This window comes from Aquarana catesbeiana, linkage group LG13, assembly GCF_042186555.1.
Source record: "Aquarana catesbeiana isolate 2022-GZ linkage group LG13, ASM4218655v1, whole genome shotgun sequence".
NCBI classification, from domain to species: Eukaryota; Metazoa; Chordata; class Amphibia; order Anura; family Ranidae; genus Aquarana; species Aquarana catesbeiana.
In genome coordinates, this window is record NC_133336.1 from 213,555,746 (window position 1) to 213,583,335 (window position 27,590).

A 27,590-nucleotide genomic window follows, 5' to 3' on the forward strand; every position below is an offset into this window, starting at 1 on the left:
GTTATGACTTTGTCCAGTCATGGCTCAGTGCTCATAGTCTCACCCCACACTATAAAAGGTTCCTTCCTGTGGAGATAGAGCCGGGCTCAGTGGTGAGAAGAATGTTTTATCAAGCTAGTTAGGCCCCTTTCACACTACCATGATTCTAAAGTCACGCAATTTTGTGGCTGCGATTTTAGGGAATGCCTGTGTAACTCACATCAAAAGTCGGACCAAAGTAGTGCAGGGACTACTTTGAAGTTGGCATGGCTTGAAGTCGTACTAATATGAATGGTTGTCATTGGAAATCATGGGGAATGACTTGTCATGTGACTTTGCAGTCCCAAGTCGCAGGACAAGTCATTGGAGTGTGGATCACCTGTATAGAGGTATCAGTACAGAGCTGGGTGTGTCCACACAAGGAATATAATACACATAAAGGGGGTGGGGAGAGGAGGGTTTGACCAGATTTCAGTTCATATAAAAGTCTCCTCACACCTGTACCCAGCATAGTGTGTGCCGTCACATCGATCACCATGGTAAGTTATATTACCTATAGAGAGTTTATATTACCCGTCCTCACCCATCATCATTGTGTTCTCTTCTCCCCATCCCCAGACTGCAATCCTCAAACCCACCAACAAAATGTTCTGTCTTCTGATCTTTCTGAGTCTCTTCTATGCTTACAGCACCAAGGTGAGTACCTACCTCTCCTCATTATACAGGGGGAGTACCTACCTTTCCTCATTACCAGGGGGAGTACCTACCTTTCCTCATATACAGGGGGAGTACCTACCTTTCTTCATTATACAAGGGGAGTACCTACCTTTCCTCATTACCAGGGTGAGTACCTACCTTTCCTCATTATACAAGGGGAGTACCTACCTTTCCTCACTACCAGGGGGGTACCTACCTCCATTAATACCAGGGTGAGTACCTACCTTTCCTCATTATACAGGGTGAGAACCAAACTTTCCTCATTGCGGAGGACAATAATACATTTGTTATTAATAGGAGGCATAGAAAACTGTGACTGTGGGGGAGGGGACATTAGAGTGTAAGCTCCTCTGGTACAGAGACTGATGTGATTGGCTCAGTGATCTCTGTAAAGCACTGTGGTATATGTTATCGCTATATAAATGTATAATAATAATATTAGTGGATGAAGAGGTTGGAGATCAGATGATGGAACCTCCTCATATCTTTGTACAGGTCATATTTCTGGAGAAGAATATAAAGAGTTTGGCGGAAGAATTTAATAAGATCGCAAACAAGGAAGGAAATACAAAAACTTTGAATGTAAATGAGCTGAAGGAAAATCTGAAGCTGAATCCTATCAAAGTAAGAAAATCATTTACATTATAATATGGACAACCAAGTGTCATTTTTCTGGGTCCCCCAAGTGTCAGGGTGAAACTAAAAGATTTTGAAAAACGTTACCTGGTCTGATGAGTCTGGATTTCATCTCCGACATTCAGATGGTGGGGTCAGAATTTGGCCAATGGATCCATCCTGCCTTGTATCACTGGTTCAGGCTGGTGGTGGGGGTGTAATGGTGTGGGGGATGGGATATCACTGGTTCAGGCTGGTGGTGGGGGTGTAATGGTGTGGGGGATGGGATATCACCGGTTCAGGCTGGTGGTGGGGGTGTAATGGTGTGGGGGATGGGGTATCACCGGTTCAGGCTGGTGGTGGGGGTGTAATGGTGTGGGGATGGGATATCACTGGTTCAGGCTGGTGGTGGGGTGTAATGGTGTGGGGGATGGGGTATCACCGGTTCAGGCTGGTGGTGGGGATGTAATGGTGTGGGGGATGGGGTATCACCGGTTCAGGCTGGTGGTGGGGGTGTAATGATGTGGGGGATGGGATATCACTGGTTCAGGCTGGTGGTGGAGGTGTAATGGTGTGGGGAATGGGGTATAACCGGTTCGGGTTGGTGGTGGAGGTGTAATGGTGTGGGGGATGGGGTATCACCGGTTCAGGCTGGTGGTGGGGGTGTAATGGTGTGGGGGATGGGATATCACTGGTTTAGGCTGGTGGTGGGGGTGTAATGGTGTGGGGATGGGATATCACCGGTTCAGGCTGGTGGTGGTGGTGTAATGGTGTGGGGGATGGGATATCACCGGTTCAGGCTGGTGGTGGGGGTGTAATGGTGTGGGGATGGGGTATCACCGGTTCAGGCTGGTGGTGGGGGTGTAATGGTGTGGGGGATGGGATATCACCGGTTCAGGCTGGTGGTGGGGGTGTAATGGTGTGGGGGATAGGATATCACTTTTTAAGGCTGGTGGTGGGGGTGTAATGGCGTGGGGGATGGGATATCACTGGTTCAGGCTGGTGGTGGGGGTGTAATGGTGTGGGGGATGGGATATTAACGGTTCAGGCTGGTGGTGGGGGTGTAATGGTGTGGGGGATGGGGTATCACTGGTTCAGGCTGGTGGTGAGGGTGTAATGGTGTAGGGGATGGGGTATCACCGGTTCAGGCTGGTGGTGAGAGTGTAATGGTGTGGGGGATGGGGTTTAATCACCACGGCCTACCTGAGTATTGTTGCTGACCATGTCCATCCCTTTATGACTACAGTGTCCCCATCTTCTGATGGCTCCTTCCAGCAGGATAATGCACCATGTCACAAATCTCCAATCATCTCACCACTGGACAATGAGGTCACTGTACTCCATTGTCCTCCACACTCACCACATCTCATCCAATAGAGCACCTTTGGGATGTGGTGGAACAGGAGATTCGGATCATGGATGTGCAGCCGACAAATCTGCAGCAACTGTGTGATGTTATCATGTCACTATGGAGCAAAATCTCTGAGGAACGTTTCCAACACCTTGTTATATCTATGCCACCAAGAATGAAGGCAAAAGCGGCCCAACCCGCTATTAGCAAGGGGAACCTAGCTAGTAGGTACACTCTGGACAGGAAAGGGTTACCTCTGATGTATAATGATGATGATGAGGATCACCTCTGGGTGTACCTAATCTGATCCCCATCATCATCGGAATGTTTCCAACACCTTGTTGTATCTATGCCACCAAGAATGAAGGCAAAAGGGGGTCCAACCCGATACTAGCAAGGGGGACCTAATCTGATCCTCATCATCATCATACATCAGAGGTAATAATTGTGAAGTGGAAGGAAAATGATAAATGATACAAATAAATATGTGAAAAGTGTGGGGGGGGGACATTTGTATTCAGCCCCCTTTACTCTGATACCCCTAACTAAAATCTAGTGGAACCAATTGCCTTCAGAAGTCACCTAATTAGTAAATAGAGTCCACCTGTGTGTCATTTAATCTCAGTATAAATACAGCTGTTCTGTGAAGCCCTCAGAGATTTCTTAGAGAACCTTAGTGAACAAGCAGCATCATGAAGACCAAGGAACACACCAGACAGGTCAGGGATAAAGTTGTGGAGAAGTATAAAGCAGGGTTAGGTTATAAAAAAAATCTCCCAAGCTTTGAACATCTCATGAAGACATGGCCGTCCACCTAAACTGACCAGCCGGGCAAGGAGAGCATTCATTATAGAAGCAGCCAAGAGGTCCATGGTAACTCTGGAGGAGCTGCAGAGATCCACAGCTCAGGTGGGAGAATCTGTGCACAGGACAACTATTAGTCGTGTTCTCCACAAATCTCCCCTTTATGGAAGAGTGACAAGAAGAAAGCCATTGTTCACACAGGGGTGACCTGTCCGGTGACTTAGCGGCCTGACAAGTCGCGCTCCATTCTCTACAATGGAACCGTTCTAATAGGAGCGACTCAAGTCAAACTCAACTCAAAGGTTCCTGTACTACTTTGGGGCAACTTCAGAGCGGCTTGCATTGACTTCTATACAGAAGTTGTTTTGCAAGTCACGCTGTACGGGGCGGTTTCAGAGTTGAGTGACTTTGAAGCCCCCCTGTGTGAACCGGCTCTAAAGGGACAAGGACTCCAGAATAAATAAATAAAAAGTAATATCTTTTAACTCTACTCCAGATACTGCATGTAGTTACTTTCTAAAGCAAGTCACACACAATCAACAGCCAAAATTGGTGATTGGGGAACCCTCTGAAAAGTCTTTTTGCTGATACCTGACATTCAAAAATCATTATCTAAAAAATATATTGAGGGTTGCATAGCGTTGACTAATTCTAAAGAGGACCACATAATCTTGATACACAAACTACAAAGATGAATAAAACAGACGTGTAGAATTTTTACCACGAAAGCCTCAAATTTCCAAACTAAATACACTTTTTTATTTCCTGTGGGATACTCTTCTAGGATGGAATCTCGGTGTAATGTAGGCAGGAACCGGGGAAAGATGGGAAAACGATGGTTGATTAAATCTAAGTCTTCCTTCTCTAGGAGCTGGATGAGAACGGAGTTGGGGCGGTGGACTTCCAGGAGTCTGCCATCTTTGTGGCCTCTGTGCTCCTGGCCTGAAACACCTTCTTCTGTGAGAGCAGCTGAGGCACTCCGACCGTTCATTCCACCGCCATGGAGGAGACCCTCGTACAAAGACTGACGTCTCAATAAACTAGAAATTTATCCTTTAAATGCTTCTGTGTTTCTGTTTTTTTCATCAATATATCTATAGAATACCAATGACCATAATCCAATACCAATATTCCTGTGTGTCCGAGTGTCATTGTTCTGGGACCCCCAAGTGTCAGGGTGTCATTGTTCTGGGGCCCCAAGTGTCAGGGTGTCATTGTTCTGGGGCCCCAAGTGTCAGGGTGTCATTGTTCTGGGGCCCCAAAGTTTCTGGGTGTCATTGTTCTGGGGCCCCCAAGTGTCAGTGTGTCATTGTTCTGGTACCCCAAGTGTCAGGGTGTCATTGTTCTGGGACCCCCAAGTGTCAGGGTGTCATTGTTCTTGGGCCCCCAATTGTCTGGGTGTCTTTGTTCTGCACCCCCAAGTGTCAGGGTGTCATTGTTCTGGGGCCCCCAAGTGTCAGGGTGTCATTGTTCTTGGACCCCCAAGTGTCAGGGTGTCATTGATCTGGGGCCCCCAAGTGTCAGGTTGTCATTGTTCTGGGGCCGCCAAGTGTCAGGTTGTCATTGTTCTGCACCCCCAAGTGTCAGGGTGTCATTGTTCTGGGACCCCCAAGGGTCAGGGTGTCATTGTTCTTGGACCCCCAAGTGTCAGGGTGTCATTATTCTGGGGCCCTAGGTGAACGCTTCAGCAGAGAAACCCCCTTTCTATGTTGCAGTTCCCAGGCTCGGCGGATGAAAAGGGTTCAATGTAATGTTGTGTATTCAGTATATTGGAGGAATGATAGTTTGTGTCTTCTGAGGATCAAGAGGATCTGTATTTTGTTCTGAAGACTTTTGAATTTTTGGATAAAAACTAAGACAGAGAATTACAATACAGCGAATTTGTGAGGATTCCGATGCATCACATCGCCACATTAAATCACCCTTAACCCCAAAATTGAGGCCGGCTACGGAAGGTGCCACTACGTCTCCCTTCAACAACCAAATCCACCGTATAAAATACAAAGGAATGGAAATTAATAATGAATGAAAATTACAAATTCAATAAAGGAGAACTAAAGGCAAAGCTTTTTCTGTTAAGTTTTTGGATAACATAAGGGGGAGGGGCTACATCCTATTGGTAAGATTTCCCTTCACTTCCTGTTCCATATCCAAAACAGGATGTGAGAGAATATCCTCGGTGGCCCCATTGGAAGATTTTCCCTCCTATTCCTCCACTGGTGACAACCTAAAATTTTGCGAAGTTACTTTCAATGATCATGGTCACCAGGGCAAATATAGAGGAGGAATCTCCCTAATGGGGAAGACCATTCTCAGCTCTCACAGAAAGATTCCTTTCAGTGAGACCATACACTATGTAATCTGATTGTACAACCTTTGGGTCTTTGAATAACCATCTTTGTGGTGGCCTGTCCTCTTCTCACGATTACAGGGAGGAGTAATTATCAACTTATTGGGAGTGAACTTTGTGAAACGTCAGGAAGATGTCCCCCCCGGGCCATTGATGGAAAGTTCAATCATCATATAATTATAATTATTATTTCCAGAGGGTGAGATCGAGGAGATTGAATGACAACCAATTCTCAGTTCTGAAATCCAAGGCCCTCATTTTAATCATCTGGTAACATTGTAATGTTAAAATCCACCAATATCACATGGAGATTTATTACCAATCATACAAAAATAATTTCCGGTAGTTGGGGGAACTCTGGAACCTTCTATGTGGTGCAGTTTTGGCAGAAGGACCTGCAGCCATAGACCATAATTGGTCACTCTTGTTATTTTGGTGTTTACTCAGGGAGTTACTGTGGATCTTTTGTTTGCCTGTTTATTTAAAGGGTACAATACTAACCATATCTTTCTGATCTGATCCATCCTCACTGCGAGGATTTCCTGTCCTATAGACATACTCATCATCCTAACCTATTCTGTGTCTGCATTCACATTTATTTAGTAATGGACATGGGCGGCTCGTTTCACTCCAAATTGAATTTTGGGGGGAAAATTGTTCGTTATTCTGAAATGTGGATGTATCTTAATTTCCGAATTACAATAATAATGAATTTAAACGAATATGATGAACCAAAATTTCTGACAAAATTAAAATTCAAATAGTATTCCAATTACCGAAGAGAATAGAAAATAAAGAAATAGAAAAGAATATAATAGAAAATAAAATAATAGAATAGAGTAAAACAGAGCAGAATACAAAATAAAAGAATAGAACAAATTTGAATAGAAAAAAAGGGGACAGAATAGCAAATAAAAGAATAGAGTAAAACAGACTAAAATAGGATAGCAAATAAAGGAATAGAACAGAATAAAATAGAATATAACTGTAACAAAACGTCCCACACTCCGCTTGAGTGCTTTTGTCTTATACCGCTTCCTCCCAGTCTGAATATAGATATGAGATATTCCAACCGCTGACAACCAAGAACTAGACAGTACTCGTTTTGGCTGCTGAACATTATTATTATTATTATTATTATTATACAGGATTTATATATCACCAACAGTTTGCGCAGCACTTAACAAAATGAAGGCAGACATTACAGTTACATTACAATTTGGTACAAGAGGAATCAGAGGGCCCTGCTCACTAGAGCTTACAATTTAGGAGGGGGGTCAATTGATACAAAAGGTAATAGCTGTGGGGGATGAGCTGATGGAGAAAATGAAACAGTGAATTAGATAGAAGCAGCATAAGCTTCTTTAACCACTTCCCACCCGGCCCATAACAGATGATGGCCGGGCGGTGGTTGTGTTATCCTGACTGGGCCTCATATGACGTCCATCAGGATGACCCCCTAGTGTGCAGCGGACACAGTGCTTCCCCGATCGCGGTAAACAGCCAGTGATTTTGGCCATTTACCACGTGATCGCCTGTGTCAATGTCACAGCCGATCACATGTCATAACAAACTCGGCGGCGCGCACTGTATGCGCCACCGGAGGAGTGCAGGGCAGGGATCGAGGAAGGCGGTTGTCCCTTGGACACAGCGCTTCCCCGATCAAGGTAAACAGCCAATGAAATTGGCTGTTTACCATGTGACCGGCTGTGTCCAATAACAGCCAATCACAAATGTAAACACAGAGGAGCAGTTACCATCTGATCTCTGCTCTTTCCTCACACACCGATCGTGTGAGGAGAGAGCAGGGATCAGTAAGTGAGATATCAGTGTTCTGTCTGTATACTGTGCACAACATGACCCCACCAATAAAGAGGACCTGTCACACAGCCCAGCCCATCTTTCAATCAACCCATCTGTCAGTCAGCCCATCTGTCAATCAGCCCATCTGTCAATCAGCCCATCTGATCAATCAGCCCAGCCAATCAGCCCATCTGTCAGTCACCCAATCAATCAGCCCACCTGTCAATCAATCAGCCCATCTGTCAATCATCTGTCACAGGCCCACCGCTATCAGTACCGCCATTGGTACCACCACACAGGCTACCAGTACCGCCATCGGTACCACAGCCAGTCCTGCCATGAGGCCCACTATCAGTACCACCATCAGGCCCACCGCCATCAGTACCGCCATTGGTACCGTCACACAGGCTACCAGTACCGCCATCTGTACCACCGCCAGTTCCCCCAGTTCCGCCATCAGGCCCGCCATCAGTACCGCCATCAGGCCCACCATCAATACCACCACACAGGCCCGCCACACAGGCTTGCTACCAGTACCACCACCCGTACCGCCACCCGTACCACCACCACCACAGGTACCGCTACCTGTTCCATGATCGGTACCACCACCCATACCGCCACCTGTACCGCCACACAGGCCCGCCACTAATACCACATCGGTACCACCACTACCGCCAGCAGTACCATTACATAGGCCTGCCAAAAAAGTACTACCATAATGTTGCAAAGGGTTTACACACCTGAGGAGGCATATGCCCTTCTTACCATGTGAGATTATGAGAGCAGCGGGGAGCTCCCATCATCCGATTCTGGTTCAGAATACGAGCCAGTGGAGGATAGTGGATCAGAGTCCAAGTCCTCAGAGGACACCGTCCCTCCCAAAAGAATGAGATCAGGACCAAGATCAGGAGATCTGCCACCACCAGCAGCGGCAGACCCCAGGAAGAGGAGCCCAGTACAAGCACTGGAATCACACGCCTAACCCGAAGAACCCAGCCCCAGTCCTACCTTCCCAATGCCCTGGCAAACCCCTTATGGTTGCCTGCCAACTCAGGATCCGCTATCATCCCCCTTTCACTGCACAGCCAGGTGTGCAGCCTGACACTACAAATTTTTCTCAATTTGATTATTTTTCTTTATTTTTCCCACAAGATTTGCTGCAGAATATGGTGGATCAAAGTAACCTGTATGCATCCCAATTTATTGCTGCCAACCCCAATTCTTCCTATGCCCACATGTTCCAGTGGCGACGTCTAATACCGGACGAATTTAAATTATTTTTGGGCCTTACAAAAAAGAACGAAGTCCATGCATATTGGTCCACCAACCCCATCCACCACATGCCCATATATTCCGCTGTCATGTCCAGAACAAGATACGACATGATTATGCGTTTTCTCCACTTCAATGACAATTTACAGTGCCCTCCCCGAGATCATCGCAGCCATGATAAATTGTATAAGATACGCCCCCTAATCAATTCCTTTTCCCAGTGATTTAGAGACGTTTTTACCCCAGACCAAAAAAATTGTGTGAACGAGTCCCTCATACATTTCACTGGCCGACTGCACTTCAAGCAGTATATACCAAGCAAGAGAGCCAGGTATGGGGTGAAATTAAATAAATTATGCGATCGAGCCACTGGATATGTCTTCACATTCCGGATCTACGAAGGCAAAGACTCCCAGCTCCAGCCCCATGATTGCCCCACATATATTGGAACCAGTGGTAAAATTGTCTGGGAGCTGGCATACCCCCTGTTCGACAAAGGATACCATTTATATGTCGACAACTATTATACCAGCCTGCCCCTTTTTCGTCACCTTTAAAGTAAAAAAAAACCCGGCCTGCAGTACTTTAAAAAAAAACGGAAGGGATTCCCACAAAATTTGTTGACCAAAAATTTGCAAAACGGAGAATCGGCATTCATGAGGTACGAGGAGGTGTTGGCCATGAAGTGGAGGGACAAGAAAGATGACCACATCCTCTCTACCATCCACAATGACACCCCCAAAGAAGAGGCGGCCCCATTGTAAAGCCCGAATGTGTCCACGATTATAATATGTACATGGGGGGTGGATTTAAATGATCAGATGCTACAGCCCTATTTATCAACCAGAAAAATGTAAAAAATGACCGCGCTTCACAAGCATGAAATATTAAATTAAGCTGCAGTTCTATTGTGAGGCATACACAAATAACCAAATCAAAATAATATATAGGAACCGCGCTACAGAATTAAATTATTATACTACAGAAAGTATAACAAACATTGTCAAATATAGAAAATGCGAAATTAAATTAAATACAAGTATTCATAAACAATCAATCAATTAAGGTGACATAAAATAAATTAGTGACATTGAATAGAGAAAAAAGTCCCAAGACCAAATCGGTATCAGATGGTAAATAACCAAAATCAATTGTGATGACATAAATTATAGAAATAAATAACAATGACCAGAGAGAGAGGTCCCCGAAACCAAATCAATGTCCAATGGTGATAAATCAAAATTCATCGAAGAGCACCCAGTGAAAAATCCACCACCTATAGAAATGCACGCTTACCAGAGGCAAGCTATAAACCATCTTGTATAAGGATATCCACTCAATGGAGATAACACAATCGACCTCCTCACAGGAGAAAGACAAGCAGGAATGCTCCGTCCAGCAGATCAAAGCACTCAGCAAGGGGGACCAGAGGCTTGCAGCAAGCGATCAACCACACTACAGACACATTCAGTCCTTGGCATTGAAGATCTGACAAGTGGATGACTGAAAAGTGGATTTAAACGATCAGATGCTACAGCCCTATTTATCAACCAGAAAGTCCCGTTATTGGTAGAAGAAAGTTGCTTTTCTCCTGTTTCACAGGGCCCTTTTTAATTTGTTTGTCTGCTACCAAAAAGCAACTCAAAACCAACAAATCACCTACCTTAAGTATATTGAAGATATTGTCACTGCCCTCATTTACCAACAAGGTCCCGCCCCAGTAAGCATTCGTTCTGATAGCGTGAGTCGACTTCATGAGCAACACTTTCCCTATCACATTCCCCCCACAGAATCTGGAAGAAGATGCCAAAAGAAATGCCATGTATGCAGCAGAGGAGGAGTAAGAAGAGATACCAGCTATTATTGTCCCCAATGTCCCTCCCAACCTGGCCTGTGCATTGGAGATTGCTTCAAAAATTATCATACATCTATCCAATATTAGTTCCCCTTATTATTAACAGACTACCATTTCCCCATTTGCCTGCTACCATGTTAATTAACTGACCCTGGCCTGTATACCGACGATGTCTTTGCTTGCCGATTTAAACCACGTTTCTGACTTCCACGTGCACCAACCTCAGCCTGTTTACCGACGATGCCTCTGCCTGCCAATTTAAACCACGTTTCTGACTTTCACATGCACCGACCTTGGCCTGTTAATTGACCATGTTTTTGCCTGCCACTTGGACTGATCTTTTGGCCATCTACTTCAGTACACAGGGGTCTCACATATGTGAGGGGCTTCAGAATAGCGTTCTGAGTAGAGAAAACCAGTTTTTCATTTTCTGTCCTCCCAGAACTAGTCTGGTTGCCCGGAGGCTTCAAAGCAATTTGGGTGGAAGAAGCCTCTACCCCTGTCCCCCCTGGCCCTAAGCTTGATGGTCCTTCCTGCTGCCTGGACCAATACTTTGGCTGTGCTGACCATATTGCTGCCTGTAAAGACCCATGACATTATGGACCATGTTTCTTCCTGCTGCTTGGACCAATACTTTGGCTGTGTTGACCATTTATCTGCCTGCTGCATCTACTAACTTTGGACAGTATTTCTGCCAGGACACCTCTGCCTGCTACCTGGACCTGTACTTTGGCTGTGCTTTGGCTGTGCTCTGGTTGTGCTGACAGTATCTCTGCCTGTATGAACTATGGACAGTATTCCTGCCTGCTGCCTGGATGATTGCTTTTGCTGTCGCTGACCTCATTCCTGCCTGCTGCCTGGACCGATGCTCTCCTCTGTGGACCACTGCACTTCTAAAACCACAGGTAATCTTTTGTTATTTGGTATGTACCTGCTATGTGTTAGAAATATGAAGGGCCTTCAAAAATGTGATTGGTAGTCAGAAAATGATATGTGTAATTAATGCTGCTAGAATGCCCGGAGGTGCTACTTCACTGTTGGACCTCTGTATGTGGCCAGGCTGTGTAAAAGTCTCAAACATATGGTATCGCCATACTCAGGAGTAGCAGAATGTATTTTGGGGTGTTATTTTTGCTATGTACATGCTATGTGTTATAAATATCTTATAAAGGGACAACTTTGTGTAAAAAAATGCATTTTCATTTTTTTTCCCCACATTTTCCAAAAACTTCTGGAAAAAAATGAACCGTTCAAAAGACTCACTATGCCTCATAGATTATATGTTGAGGTGTTTGCTTTCCAAAATGGGGTCATTTTGTGGACAATTCCATTGTCCTGGTGCTCCAGGGCCTTCAAAACTGTAATAGATGGTTGAGAAAAGATATGTGCAATTTATGTTTGTAGAATGCCTGAAAGTGCTACTTCAATGTTGGACCTTTGTATATGGCCAGACTGTGTAAAAGTCTCACACATGTGGTATCACCATACTAAGGAGGAGTAGCGGAATGCATTTTGGGGTGTCATTTTTGCTATGTACATGCTATGTGTTAGAAATGTCTTATGAAGAGGGGGCGTGGCGACCGGTCTCCAAGATGAATGCTTAATCTAGGAGCTCCGCTCGTCCACTGGAGATAATCCGAAGCCATCAGAGCACACCGGTGCCATCTAAGACCCCAAACACTACCATCCAGCCGGCGAAACCAAGGTGATCGAAACAAGATGCCCAGAAACCGCAAGAACCCGCAGCAGCCACAAAAAATTACGAGCTACTATGCCACGCGGGAGCCTCAGCAAAATGGGGGCAGCGCTCTGGGGAACAGGCCAGAGCATGGAGCCTGCAGCGGCATCAAAGGGCTATCGTCTGCCTCCACCAACGCACCTGACCCACCCAGCGAATCATCCTTGGGCACATCTAGTCCCTCAACGAGAAGTCCGGCGAAATCCAAACAGCGGAGGCACTCTCCACCCAGACCTCCTGTAATGGAGGTAAGCGGGCCTCACTGCACCATCACAACACAGAGCACTCAGGACAGGGATCCCATCACAGACTTCCCCACAGCAGACAGACCAGTGTCAGACACCATCATGAAGGACATGCTGCTGTCCATGAGATCATCCCTGCAGGGGTCAGAGGGATAAATGACTGCAAGAGGGAGGTGCAAACCTTAGGCCACAGAGTGCATCAGGTAGAGCACACGATGGAGGAATATACCTCATCATATAATGTAATGGTGGAGGCACACACAGCTCAGGGGGAAGACATTGCATGGATAAAGGACAAGCTGGCGGACCTCGAGGACAGGTCCAGGAGGAACAACCTCAAATTGAGGGGTATACCTGAAGCAGTTCCCCCTAATCAGCTATTGCAATTCGCCCAGACCCTATTCTCAACTTTAGTGCCAGCAGCAACTGCACAAGATCTTCTTGTGGATAGGATTCACAGGGTCCCCAAACCATCCTTTCTCCCTGCTGACACACCCAGGGATGTACTGCTGAGAGTACATTATTATCACATAAAGGATCAAATATTGCAAGCCTCACGTGATGACAATCACAAAGGCACTGAGGAACCATAAAATCCTCCACAAATGGAAATACCCGGCAAAGCTTTCCATTACCCACAATGGGGCCACCATTACAGTATCCACATTAGAAGAGGGGCTTGCTGCCCTGCGGAGATGGAATATACTCCCTGATCAAACCACCCTCCATTCACTCCCTGCAGGGCCGCCTATTATACAAAATGAATGGCAAACTGTAACCCACAAGCGCTCTTCAAAGAAGAATACCGGTGGAAGCTCATAGCAATGACCCGTAAGCATAACATCTATCTCTGGAGAAGAGCTTCTTTATTGAACACTCTTCAACACCCCTACACCATCTGTAGCAGTTACGTCTGCACTAGGATCAGTTTTTTTTCAGATCCATTTATTATGATACCTGTGTTGACTTTTCTTATTTTTTTTTCTGTTGTTTTTCTTTTTATTGTTCATCTTGAAATACGCAATTCAGTTCGAAGTGACCTCAACAAGGCAGCTGCATCCTACCAAATACCTGGTCACAGTGAGTACCCACACCACAATGCCTTACCAAACATACTACGATCCTTACAATGACGATCAAATGCTTGTTGATTAACGCCTGTGGTCTAAACCACCCGGCAAAAAGATTTTCTCTATGGAAGGAAGCTAACAAACAAAAGGCGGACATTCTCTGCGTCCAAGAAACGCATTTTCAAACCGATAACAACCCACACTGTAAGCATAAGGATTATCCGTTCATATACCTGGCCTGCACACCAAACCATAAGAAAGGAGGTGTCATGTTAGCCATTAAAAACTCCCTCTCATTCCAACCCAAGAACATTGTTCTTGATGACTGAGGCAGATACATTATTGTAACTGGGGATATCAACTCCAAACCATATACCCTGCTCACGATATATGCACCGAACTCACACCAAATTCGGTTCATAAAGAAGGTTATCCACAAAGTAAACTCTATGAAATATGGCAATGTCCTGATCTGTGGATATTTCAACGTGACATCTGATCCAGTATTGGACACCTCATCAGGCAAACCCAAGGGTACCCCACCACTTCAAACACTTCTTCACAAAGAGGAACTGTTTGACGCATGGAGATGCCTCCATGCCAATGAAAAAGACTTCACCTTTTTCTCCAATAGGCATTGCTCATACTCCTGTATAGATATGTTTTTGATGGACAAGTGGCTTCTACAAAATGTGGAGACCACAAATATACATGACATAACGTGGTCAGACCACGCTGCCATATCTATGTCTATAATAGAACGGGGAGTCTCCTCCTCACCCCCCATCTGGCGCTGCAACATTAGACTACTCCAGGAATCACACACCTCTAAATCAATTTCCCAGCACCTAAACAATTTCTTTGCAGACAATGTAGGCTCAGTAAATGACCCATACATTTTATGGAATTCCTATAAGGTCTACATGAGAGGTATTCTCATACGACTAGAGGCTAATGAAAAAAAAGGGGGACAGCAGCTTAATGACATTCTAAAATCAATTAATAATTTAGAATCCAAAAACAAGATAGCGCCTACATTACCACTATCTGACACTCTGAATAGCCTCAGAGAGAAACTTAGAGAACTACTGTCTCAACAATACGACAAACATCCTAGGCGCCTACGTCTAACCCATTACACAAACGCCAACAGAGCAGGCAAATACCTAGCAAACAGACTTAAGGCAATCCATTCAAAGACAAGGATTACATACCTTAAACATCCTACGTTATCCCACAAAATTACAAATCCACAAGACATAGTGAATCAATTTGCTGATTACTACAGCTCATTATATAACCTAATTAATGATCCCAAAACACCCCAACCGACCGCAGAACACATTCAAACTTTCCTGCAGAACATAAACCTACCTACTCTCACTGAGCACCAACTTGAAGCCTTAAATGCACCAATTTACAATCCAGGAAATAGAACTAACTATTAACACGCTTCCAAATGGGAAATCTCCTGGACCTGATGGGTTTTCTAACGAATTTTTTTAAACTATTTAAATGCACCCTCTCTCCACATCTCTCCACAGTATATAACAAAGCTGTTGAGTCTGCCACCTTACCTCAAGAAATGCTGAAGGCACAAATAGTTACAATACCGAAACCAGGCAAAGAATCCAACACTCCGGACAACTTTAGACCAATTTCCCTTCTCAACTCGGATACCAAAATGTATGCCAAACTCTTAGTCAAAAGACTAACAAATATTATCCCCACAATTATAAAGCGGCGACCAGATGGGTTTTGTGAGGGGGAGACAAACCTTGATTGCAACCAGGAGAATTGTTAATGTGATACATTGTGCTGAGAAAAATCGAACGCCTTCTCTGCTGCTATCTATTGACGCAGAGAAGGCGTTCGACAGAGTCCACTGGACCTACATGGAAATGACCCTGAACAAATTTGGCTTCAGAGGCCCCATATTACAGGCCATTATGGCCCTATATTCATGTCCCTCAGCACAGGTTTACTCAGCTGGCTTTCTATCTACACCATTCAATATTACCAATGGTACTAGACAGGGGTGCCCCCTATCTCTGACCATATTCAACTTAATGATTGAACCCTTAGCAGAAGCGATAAGAACACACCCCTCGGTTACAGGTTTCCAGCTTGGTACTAGCACACATACCATCAATCTTTTTGCGGATGATGTAATCCTACTTCTGACCAATCCGCTCAAGTCTATAAAACAAGCCCACAAAATACTTACTGACTTTGGGAATATTTCTTATTATAAGATTATTTTTTCTAAATCATTGATACTGGACGTAGGAATAACACCCTCGACACGTGCTGCTCTACAGTCACAGCTACCCTACACCTGGAGCAAAGGCAGTATTACGTATTTAGGAATTACTATCACCAACAAAACTTCAACGCTTGTCAAAGTTAATGTGGTTCCGCTGATAACCAAGCTGGTGTTCTAGAAATAAACTCACCCTCCACAAAAAGGCAGGGGGGGCTGGACTGGCAGACATATTTGACTACTATTGGGCAGTACCAACTCAAGCACTGGTTCCAAAAACCTGATGCACCACTGTGGGTGGACATAGAAACAACATTAGCACCGACCAACAACCTGACATGCCTAACTATGAGTGACAGGTGGATACCATGGGATACAAAACAAATGTCACCCCCTATGCAGATATCCTTAAGAGCCTGGAGATTTTTACTGGAACATAACCACACAGACAAGACTGACACAAAATATGACCTACCTTTAACTCTACTAAACTCAATGATACCCATGATGAACATCAAAGACCTAGTGCATAAAGGTATAACACATATCTCTGACTTCTACATAGGAACCAAAACCAAGTCTGTAGAACAAGTTAAGACACAATACAACCTTTCTAACGACAGCCTATTCACATGCTTAAGGATCATACACTTCTTAAAATCGCATTCTCACCCGACAACTTCCATCCCATACAAAATATGGCAATTCTACTCTAAGAGCAAACAAGACACGAAAGGAATATCTTTCTTCTACAACATCATTAAAGACAAACATACATTTACTAAAACTACAGCTATGACAAAATGGGAAAAAGATCTAAACACTACCTTCACAGAAGAACAATGGCAACGCACATTTAAAGAAACGCATAGAGCGTCCCACTGTGTTAACCACTGGGAACTAACAATTAAATTAGCAAACAGATGGCACTACACGCCATACAGAATCTCACCTTACTTCCCTGGGTCATCACCACACTGCTGGAGGGCTTGCGGTCAAATTGGGAACCTTCTTCACATGCTTTGGCATTGCCCTACAGTTAAAAGTCTATGGAACCAGGTATTCCAATTGATATCATCCCTAACAGGAATGCTTACAGCCCCAGATCCAGCTCTAGCAATTCTTCACTTAAATATAGACAAATTCCACGTAGATTTCAGACCAGTCATAACCAACATATTATTAGAGATGAGATTACTAATACTGCGCAACTGGAAGTCCACAACAGCCATAAACCTATCAGACATTACCAAAAATGTGCACAGAAACTACACCTTTGAATGCCTTATTGCAATAAATTCCCTACACTGCACAACATTTGACAACTATTGGTCCATATGGCCCAAATGATCTCAACAACACCAGAGGTTACTTCACCAAGTTATTTCTTGACTGTGTATACTGTGTTATCCTCTTTTTTCTTTCTCTTGCTTTGTAACATGTTTATTTCTGCAAAACTTAATAAAAAATATTGAAGGAAAAAAAAAAAAAAAAAGAAATGTCTTATGAATGGACAACTTTGTGTAAAAAAATGTATTTTCATTTTTTTTCCACATTTTCCAAAAACTGGAAAAAATGAAAAGTTCAAAGACTCATTATGCCTCATAGATTATATGTTGGGGTGTTTGCTTTCCAAAATGTGGTCATTTTGTGGACAATTCCATTGTCCTGGTACTCCAGGGCCTTCAAAAGTGTAATAGGTGGTTGAGAAAGGATATGTGCAATTTATGCTTGTAGAACGCCTGAAAGTGCTACTTTACTGTTGGGCCTTTGTATGTGGCCAGGCTGTGTAAAAGTCTCACACATGTGGTATCACAATACTCAGGAGGAGTTTTTGGGGTGTCATTTTTGCTATGTACATGCTATGTGTTAGAAATATCTTAAAAATGGACAACTTTGTGTAAAAAAAATGCATTTTCATTTTTTTTTCCACATTTTCCAAAAACTTCTGGAAAAAAATGAAAAGTTCAAAGACTCATTATGCCTCATAGATTATATGTTGGGGTGTGTGCTTTCCAAAATGGGGTTATTTTGTGTAAAATTCCATTGCCCTGGTGCTCCAGGGCCTTCAAAATTGTAATAGGTGGTTGAGAAAGGATATGTGCAATTTATGCTTTTAGAAAGCTCTATTTGTGAGAAGAAAATGATAAAAAATTTTGTTTGGATATAGTGTAGCATGACTGAGTAATTGTCATTCAAAGTGTGAGAGTGCTGAAAGCTGAAAATTGGTCTGGGCGGGAAGGTGCATATGTGCCTGGTATGGAAGTGGTTAAAGAGAAGGGTTTTCAGGGATCGTCTAAAGATGGATAGATTAGGGGACAGTTGGACAGATTGGGGTAGGGAGTTCCAAACGATGGGAGAAGCTCTGGAGAAATCCTGAACATGAACTGTTTATTGAAACACGGGTACACAGAGGTAACACTCGGGACAATACCTCCTCCCATTGCATTCAGGGCAGAGTAGACTGTCCAATCAGCAGGGAGAGCTGTTGGAGGAATTCCCCCCTCCCTCCTCACAGCAAATACACATACACATCCCATAATACTTTCTCCCAAGGCAAACAGACACAATAGAACAATGGAATACAGCCACACCCCCAAACGACCCAGCAGAGAGCATACCATAGTATGAGACAATATACAATATATACAGTTGTGCTCAAATGTTTGCATACCCTGGCAGAAATTGTGAAATTCTGGCATTAATATTGAAAATATGACTGATCGAGCCAAAAAAAATATATATATTTTTTTTAAGGATAGTAATCACACGAAGCCATTTATTATCACATTAGTTTTTTGGATCCTTTTTAAACCCTAGTGATAACAGAAATCACCCAGATGGCCTGATCAAACGTTTACATACCCTGGAAGGTTTGGCCTTGTTACAGACACAGAAGGAGGAACACACGGGTTAAAAATGGCAATTAAAGGTTAATTTCCCACATTTGTGGCTTTTTAAATTGCAATTAGTGTCTGTGTATAAATAGTCAATGAGTTTGTTAGCTCTCACATGGATGCACTAAGCAGCCTAGACACTAAGCCATGGGGAGCAGAAAAGAACAGTCAAAAGACCTGCGTAACAAGGTTGTGAAACTTTAAAAAGATGGAAAAGGATATAAAAAGATATCCAAAGCCTTGAATATGCCAGTCAGTACTGTTCAATCAAATAAGAAGAAGTGGAACATTTGAGGATCTCTTGATACCAAGCCAAGATCAGGTAGATCAAGAAAGATCTGCCACAGGAACTGTTCGGGATACAAAGAAAAACCCACAGGTAACCTCAGGAGAAATACAGGCTGACCCTCTACATATCCCCCCTGTTCCAGGCCAGGGGTCTGCACACCACCAATCAAGTGGCAATAGTCCCGCATTCTGTTGTACCTTTCCCGGTCTATGTACCACTACAAACTTGAAGTCCTGTAGAGCAAGGAACCACCAGGTGATTCTGGAGTTTTTGTCTTTATTTTGGGCCATCCATGTAAGGGGTACATGATCTTTAACTTGAAGGGTCGGCCCAACAAGTAGAAGCGGAGTGTATCCAAAGCCCATTTTATTGCTAGACCAGTGGCGTACTAAGTGGGAGTGGGGGGTGTCAAGCCGGCGCCCCCCCTCCGTGACTGAAGCGGAGACAGTGGGTGGATTTAAGCAGCGCAGTGGCACGGCACGGTGACAGGCAGCGGCAGGTAAGAACACAGTACACACATGGAGAGCCTGTAGTGGCTTTGCAAATGGGGGGATGTTTGCCGCACCAGAGTGATACCCGAGTGACACCCGTCGGCGCACCCGGGCCCCACAATGATCCCCTTCTCTCGTGGATGCGCTGCAGCTCTGATCTGTCTCGGCTGTCTCATACAGTGAAGCCACCTCCTCCGTGTAGTCTACACGTACTGTGGATCAGGTCCCGCGCTGATCATCTGAGCCGATGCCCAAGGTACATTATGGGTCTGAAGGGGGGTCTGTTTTGTAGAGGGGGTCTGCACTGTAGGGGGTCTGTATTGTAGAGGGGGGTCTGCACTGTAGGGGGGGTCTGCATTGTAGGGGGGTCTGCACTGTAGGGGAGTCTGTATTGTAGGAGGTCTGCATTGTAGGGGGTCTGCACTTTAGGGTGGTCTGTATTGTAGGGGAGGTTCTGTACTGTAGGGGGGTCTGTACTGTAGGGGGTCTACACTGTAGGAGGGTCTGTACTGAATGGGGGCTGTCTGCACTTTAGGGGGTGTCTGCACTGTAGGGGGGGTCTGTATAAAATGCAGGGGGTCCAGAGCTGTTAAGGGGGTGTCTGTGTAACATACAGGCGTCCAGAGATGTGGGGTGCTGTGTAATGTAAAGGGGTCCAGAGGTGCAGGATGCTGTGTAATGTAAAGGGGTCCAGAGGTGCAGGGTGCTGTGTAATGTAAAGGGATCCAGAGGTGCAGGGTGCTGTGTAATGTAAAGGGGTCCAGAGGTGCAGGGTGCTGTCTAATGTAAAGGGGTCCAAAGGTGCAGGGTGCTGTGTAATGTAAAGGGGTCTAGAGGTACAAGGGCTGTGTAATGTAAAGAGTTCCTTAGGTGCAAGGTGCTGTGTAATGTAAAGGGGTCCAGAGGTGCTGTGTAATGTACACAGTAGTGACAAGGAGATATTAAAGGGTGCAGATGTATGCAAGGGGCACAGTGGGGTGTATTTACATTTTAAGGTGGGGGATGCCAGATATAGGATCCACCCTGGGTGCCAAATGCACTAGGTATGCCCCTGTGCGAGACACTCCCTTTCCACAATGGAATAATTCCTCTCAGCTGGCATGAGCTTCCGGCTCAAGTACACAACGGGGTGCTCACCCCCCCAACCATCTGGGACAGTACTGCACCCAGACCCAACTTTGAGGCACCTGTTTGTACCAGGAACTCTTTTTGGAAGTCGGGAGCTACCAACACTGGTTCCTGGCACAAAGCTTGCTTCAACCGGTAGAGCGCTGCTTCTGCTTCTGCACTCCACTGAACAACAGTTGCATTCTTTCCCTTGGTGAGATCAGTCAGAGGCGCTGCTAGACTGGCAAAGTTGGGGACAAACATCCTATAATAGCCCACAATGCCAAGGAAAGAAGGCACCTATTTCTTTGTGAGTGGACGGGGCCCATTTCTGGATAGCCTCCACCTTGTTTAGTTGGGGTTTAATCACAGCCCTGCCTACAACATACCCCAGGTAGTGGGCCTCCTCCAACCCAACCTTGCTCTTTTTCGGGTTTACTGTGGACTCCGCCCTTCGGAGCACATTCAAGACCAACTGGACCTTCGGTATGTGACTTTTCCAGTCCTGACTAAAGATGATAATGTCATCAAGGTAGGCTCCTGAGAATTCCTTATGAGGTCTCAGGACAAAGTCCATGGCCCTCTGGAAAGTGGCTGGGGCCCCATGTAACCCAAACGGTATTCGGGCATATTGCCATAACCCCTCTGGTGTGGCAAATGTAGTTTTTTTCTTTAGCCTCTTAGGAAAGCTGGATCTGCCAGTATCCCTTGGTCAAGTCAAGAGTGGTGATGTACCGGGCCGGTCCTAATCTCTTGATTAACTCATCAACCCGGGGCATGGGATACGCGCCTGGCTTGGAGACTTCATTTAACTTGTGAAATTGCAGAACCGCCAGGTTCCATTTGGCTTGGGTACAAGGACTATAGGGCTGGACCAGCTACTTGAAGACTCCTCAGTGATCCCAAGGTCCAACATACTCTTAAGCCTCGTACACACGATCGGATTTTCCAAAGGTAAATATGTGATGACAGGCTGTTGGCGGAAAATCCGACCGTGTGTATGCTCCATCTGACAATTGTCGGATTTTCCGCGGACAAATGTTGGATCGCAGGTTTTTAAATTTTCTGCAGACAAATGTCTGTTGTTGGATTTTCTGAGCATGTGTACACAAATCCGTCAGACAAAAGTCCAAAGTACAAACATGCATGCTAGGAAGCAAGGAACAAGCTGGAAGCGGTTGGTCTTGTAAACTGGCGTTCGTGGCAAATTATGAAATCTGGAAATGCAGCGCACAATTCTCTTCTTCTTTAATGGGATAATAATGAAGCTGCTTTGCCGGTGATACTGATGGAGTTATTGCAAACAAATTTTCAAAGGCTTTTTTTTCTAGTGATATCAAGAATAATATTATTATGCTTTTTTTTATTTGGGCAAGTTACCACATTACCATTATCCCGTAGTTTTTAAGATCAAAGATACAACTATATTGGTGTCCCTTGTCAATTTTACATTGTATTTCTTTAAATGTAACTGCCGACTCCCAAACTGTCATTTGAAGTTAAACACACAGCCAAGTATTATTCTCCACAATTTTTTTTATTGTGCACTAAAAAAGAAAACAAATAAAAATAGACATGCTATCTGCCAATAGAACTTAACCAAAAAGTGCATTCTATGCATCCAAAATTATAGAAAATATACGAAATCAAATCATTATTCAACCAAAAAAACAATGTCAAAGCAATAACTCCAAGGCCAATAATAAATAACACGTTATCTCATCCGATTCTGCAACATGGCTGGTTGACGAACGGCCGTTAAGAAACAAACTGAAAAGCGCAAACTGAAAAGCGTGAAATGAAAAGCGCAAAATGAAAAGCGCAAATCAACACTCACTAAACTTCCACTAACACGAAATTAGCATCAGGAGGAGTATGTCACTACATTTGTATTTGTTGGCCTACAATTCCTTACCGTTTGTATGCAAGACAAGTTTGGGCCAACGCCCTTCGGACCAAAGTCCACGGTTTTGTTGACCAATGATTGTGAATGAGAAAAATAAGGGGACTAGGGGAAAAAAGGGGGACAATGGGGACTTTATATGAAACACATCACTAGGGCAGGCTGAGTCATCAGATGTAAAAAAATGTAAATTTATTGATACCACATGAGAAACAAGTTGCAATAGATGATACTCGCATATAGTCAATAGATAAGGTACAAAGTATGTAAAACACTTCACTGTCACTTCACCTTGTCCCACACTTGATCTTCCACCTAGTGGTCATCCAACATTACTTGTTTTTTACCTATACGTATTTTATTTTATTTATCTACAGTTACCTTGGGTCAATGCTCTATCTTACACCACCTTGTTGGAAACCTAGGTGAACTTTTTCACTACCCATTGCTCTACGGCGTCCTGAGCTGCCTCGCCCTGCCGCCTCTTGGTTGCCTCCTCAGCTCCCGTGGGGTTGTTGTGTCCACCCCTGGTTATCTCCTACCATCATGAACTTTCCTATATATGCCCTACTACTATTATACCCTATATCTACAGGTAAGAGTGTTAGGACTAGCGGTTTTGCTTCCCCTCTTCCTGTTGTAATTAAATATTATTAATTACTACTTTATACGTTACTCTAGATATTTCCAGATAGCTGCTCCTGATGAGTGGACAAACTTCCACGAAACGCGTCGAGCAATACAACTGAACATTCATAACTTCTTGACATGTCACAACGAATATGTATCTATCATGGGCATTTTAGTGTTTTAGCCATCAGTTGGATTTTAATACAATATGAATTACGTATACACATGTGGGGTGTAATTTTGATGATGCTGCAATCTACCTATGTTACAATGTATAACATGTTACTATGCTACTATTATATGTTCTACTGCCATGTTTTACATACTTTGTACCTTATCTATTGACTATATGCGAGTATCATCTATTGCAACTTGTTTCTCATGTGGTATCAATAAATTTACATTTTTTTACATCTGATGACTCAGCCTGCCCTAGTGATGTGTTTCATATAAAGTCCCCATTGTCCCCCTTTTTTCCCCTAGTCCCCTTATTTTTCTCAGATATAATTGGATGGAGACCTGTGTACCGGATGGTCATGGTCTCATATAAAGTCCTAACCTATACCTCTTGTTTCAATGATTGTGAATGAATGATTGTGTGTACAAGGCTTTAAACTTGACCGAGAGAATATTCCGGCGAGCTTCGGGTATGTGGTAGGGTTTGAGGTGTACTCGAACGCCAGGGTCTGTGATGACATTATGCTCAATTACCGAGGTTAGGCCTGGCAGGTTTGAAAAAATGTCTCGATTCCTCTGCAAAAACTGTTTTGAGAAGGGGAGAGAGCCTCTGCAATCCCTACCTTCTTAATCTGAGCGTTAGGATCTTCTGGGACCTTCAGATTGACTGTCAAAACCTGTCTATCTTTCCATGGTTTGATTAAGTTGACGTGGTAAATCTGGTAGGGTTTACATTTGGTGGGCTGATGGACTTTATAGTTGAGCTTGCCCACCCTCAACTATCTCAAAGGGTCCTTGCCACTTGGCGAGAAACTTACTCTCCACGGTAGGAACTAACACCAGCACCCAATCCCCAGGTTTAAACTCTCTAACCTTGGCAGATCGGTTGTATACACGACTCTGGGCATTTTGCGCAGCCTGCAAGTGTTCCCGTACTATGGGCATAACTTTTGTTATTCGGTCCTGCATTTGAGAGACATGTTCTACCATACTCCAATACAGGGAAGCTTCTTGTTTCACGCCTCTTTCCTTATGTCCAGTAGTCCATGGGGGTGTCTCCCATAAACCAACTCAAAGGGGGAGAATCCTGTGGAGGTCTGGGGTACCTCTCATGGCAAACGACAAGGGAGGCAACAAGCAATCTCAATCCCGACCATCCTGCTCAACTGCTTTCTTTAGCATTCCCTTTAAGGTTTTGTTGAACCGCTCCAGTTTGTGGGTGATACACTGAAGTCCGCAAGTGTTTAATCTTAAACAGTTTACAGATTTTCTTCATCACTTTTGACATGAACGGGGTACCTTGGTCTGTCAAGATCTCGTTTGGGAGCCCTGTTCTCAGGAACATATTACGACTCCCATGCGATGACCTTGGATGAGCAATTTCTTAAAGGGATACCTGGTGGCATAGTCAAAGACAACTAAAATGTATTAGTGTCCTCTAGACCTGGGTAAGGGGCCTACCAAGACCATGGCTATGCGATCAAAGGGATCCTCAATAATTGGAAGCAGTACCAGCAGACTGCGAAAATGGTGGAGTTGGAGCGGTTCTTTGACAGGTAGGGCAGGACTCACAGTAGTCCTTCATTTCCTGATATACACCGGGCCAAAAAAAACATGTAAAACCCGTTCCTAAGTTTTAGCCCCTCCAAGGTGACCCCCAAGTACATGACTATGAGCCAAATGTAACACCCTAGACCTAAAAGGTTTGGGTACCACCAGTTGTTCCAACACTTCTTTATCGACTTTAGTTACTCGGTACAACAAGTCATGAATCACAGCAAAATGGGGGAACTGCACATCCGCCCCAGGTTGCTGTGGTTCACTGTTTAAGACTGTGGCCTGTTCCCTGGTGGGGATCAAAGTGGGGTCCCTCATCTGAGCACTAAGCAACTCTTCCTGGGAGCCCCTGAGATCTGACATATCTGGCGCAGAGGAGGTACTTTCTGCTTCCAATCCTGCAAACACATGCAGAGGACCGGGCTCAATTCCTGCAGGTTCAGCAACCTGGTACTGATCCTTAGTAACAACCTCCTGCAACACAGTATTATTTACCACCTCTGTGGGTTCTTGCTTTTTGGGGGAAAACCCGGAACCTTTGAGCTTTTGCTCACAGAAGTCCTAAAACATGGGGCAGTCTCGCCCGATTAGTTCCTGCTGGTGTACACAGGGTCACACAGGCCACAGGATATTTTTTAACATCACCATGCACACATATGACCCCGACCTGTTCCCTTAGTACCAGCTTTCTTGGCAACCTGTCCAATCAGAGCAGGGTGACGACATTCCCAGAGTCAAGGAGTGCTACCGACTCCTGTCCATTGACCACTGACCATTCACCACACACTCATGCGAATTCAGGCTGGTTGCAGCACATAATGCATGGGCATACATGGAGCGACCGCGACCCATGTCGCACGCCGTTGATTCTTCCCAACTTGGGCACTGGGCCGCCAGATGACCCAGTTGATGGCAAGACCAACAGTGAACCTCACATCGTTCCCCCTGGTTCCTTGGAAGCTTAGGTCCTGGGGTGCTCCTGGCAGTTGTATTATACCCCCGAGCAGCCACCATGCGATCACCGGGAGCCATCCTGGTGCTGGAACGCACTTCTTTGAAATGTAACCCCCCTAATGTAACCCTCCCCCTTGTAATTCCCCCTAATGTAACCCTCCCCCCGTGTAATCCCCCTAATGTAACCCCCTGTGCAATTCTCCTAATGTAACCTGCCCTGTGTAATCCCCCTAATGTAACCCCCCGTGTATATCTCCCCTTCCTACATTTACAGACCTCAGATCAGCGTGGCTCTGTCTACACAAATGTCCCTCCATCTAGGGTCTGTCGGTTCTGTGGAGTGTAATTGTGATAGGCAGCCAGCACCTCTCCCTGCCTGCCTGCCTGTCACTCACAATAATAGGCGGTGCCGGTTCCCGGAGGACACGTGGGTGCTGGGGGCACTTGGCTATGGGACTGCAGAGCTTTCTGCCTCACCATTCTTTCTCCTCCTCCCTCCCCGAACATCAGCTAAGGAGCCACAGCAGAGATACCGGAGTGCGCAGGGGAAGGAGGAAGAGGAGAGAGCCATGGTGCCTCTCTCAATCCAGTGCCGTGCTTCTTGTTACTTGTTTGTAGCCTAAATATTGAAATTTGCACTTAAAACTGTCATTTTGTAACCAGTAAATTTTGGGTGTTGTGTCAGTAAATTTCAATCTGGTAGGTTGGAAACACTGCTGAACACCAAGGAAATTCAGTCCCCACAATGAAAGGCTAAACACAAGTATAAGTTCCAATGAGTACTTACTAGTGTAGAGGAGGTCCCAAAAAGAATGGCTGAAGGAGGGAGAAGGGGGGAGACAGCGAAGCATCTCTCTCTCTCTCTCTCTCTCTCTCTCTCTCTCGTAATGTTTCCCTATCAGAGTAAGATGTACGAATGACACCATTTATGCCTCTCTCCATCCCGCCGCCTTCTCCCTCCTACAACCATTCTTTTTGGGACCTTCCCTAAACAGTAGAACCCAACAGCAAGCATGCCACGGGTGCGTCTCTGGGCACTGTGGGGATAAAAATAAGGGGCGGCATTCACCATTCTCGGTCCTCCTGTTTACTGTCAGTATCATCAGATCATCCCCTCATTTTAGGGATGGAAGATCAAATTGGTTCTATTCTTTTCATTATCTAGAATTGAGGTAAATGTTTTTGCCCTACTCACTACCCTATACTCTTTAGTATTATTATTTTGAACCATTGTCAGGAAAGAAGCAAGTACCAGTCTCGCCAATATCACCGCTTTCCTACGCACATGCGCAGTAGAGCGGCACCCCGGCTCATCCCTGGGCACAATACAGCGGAAGGGCTAATGCGCGTACGCAATACAGCAAAACGGCAAATGCACGTGCGCAATTCAGCAGAATGGGAATGAGCGTACGCAATAGCGCACGCACAACTTGAGCCTCCCACTGCCTATAAAAGCCACTCTGTGCCATGGCCAAGTTACTGGATTGTCTTTCAGCTTCCTGTGTGTTTCCTGCTTGTATCCT

The 27,590-nt window shown here is 44.9% G+C and overlaps 1 protein-coding gene across 1 annotated transcript in view; it reads left to right on the top strand.

Moving 5' to 3' along the window:
• The first annotated feature begins 495 nt into the window (after positions 1–495).
• LOC141116366 (protein S100-A1-like) overlaps positions 496–27,590 on the top strand; it is a 34,467-nt gene continuing 7,372 nt past the window's right edge. The window contains exons 1-3 of the mRNA XM_073608601.1: positions 496–518; positions 598–675; positions 1,192–1,320. Of these exons, the coding sequence (XP_073464702.1) occupies positions 516–518; positions 598–675; positions 1,192–1,320 (210 nt within the window). The 5' untranslated portion in view covers positions 496–515. The remainder of the gene's footprint in view (positions 519–597; positions 676–1,191; positions 1,321–27,590) is intronic.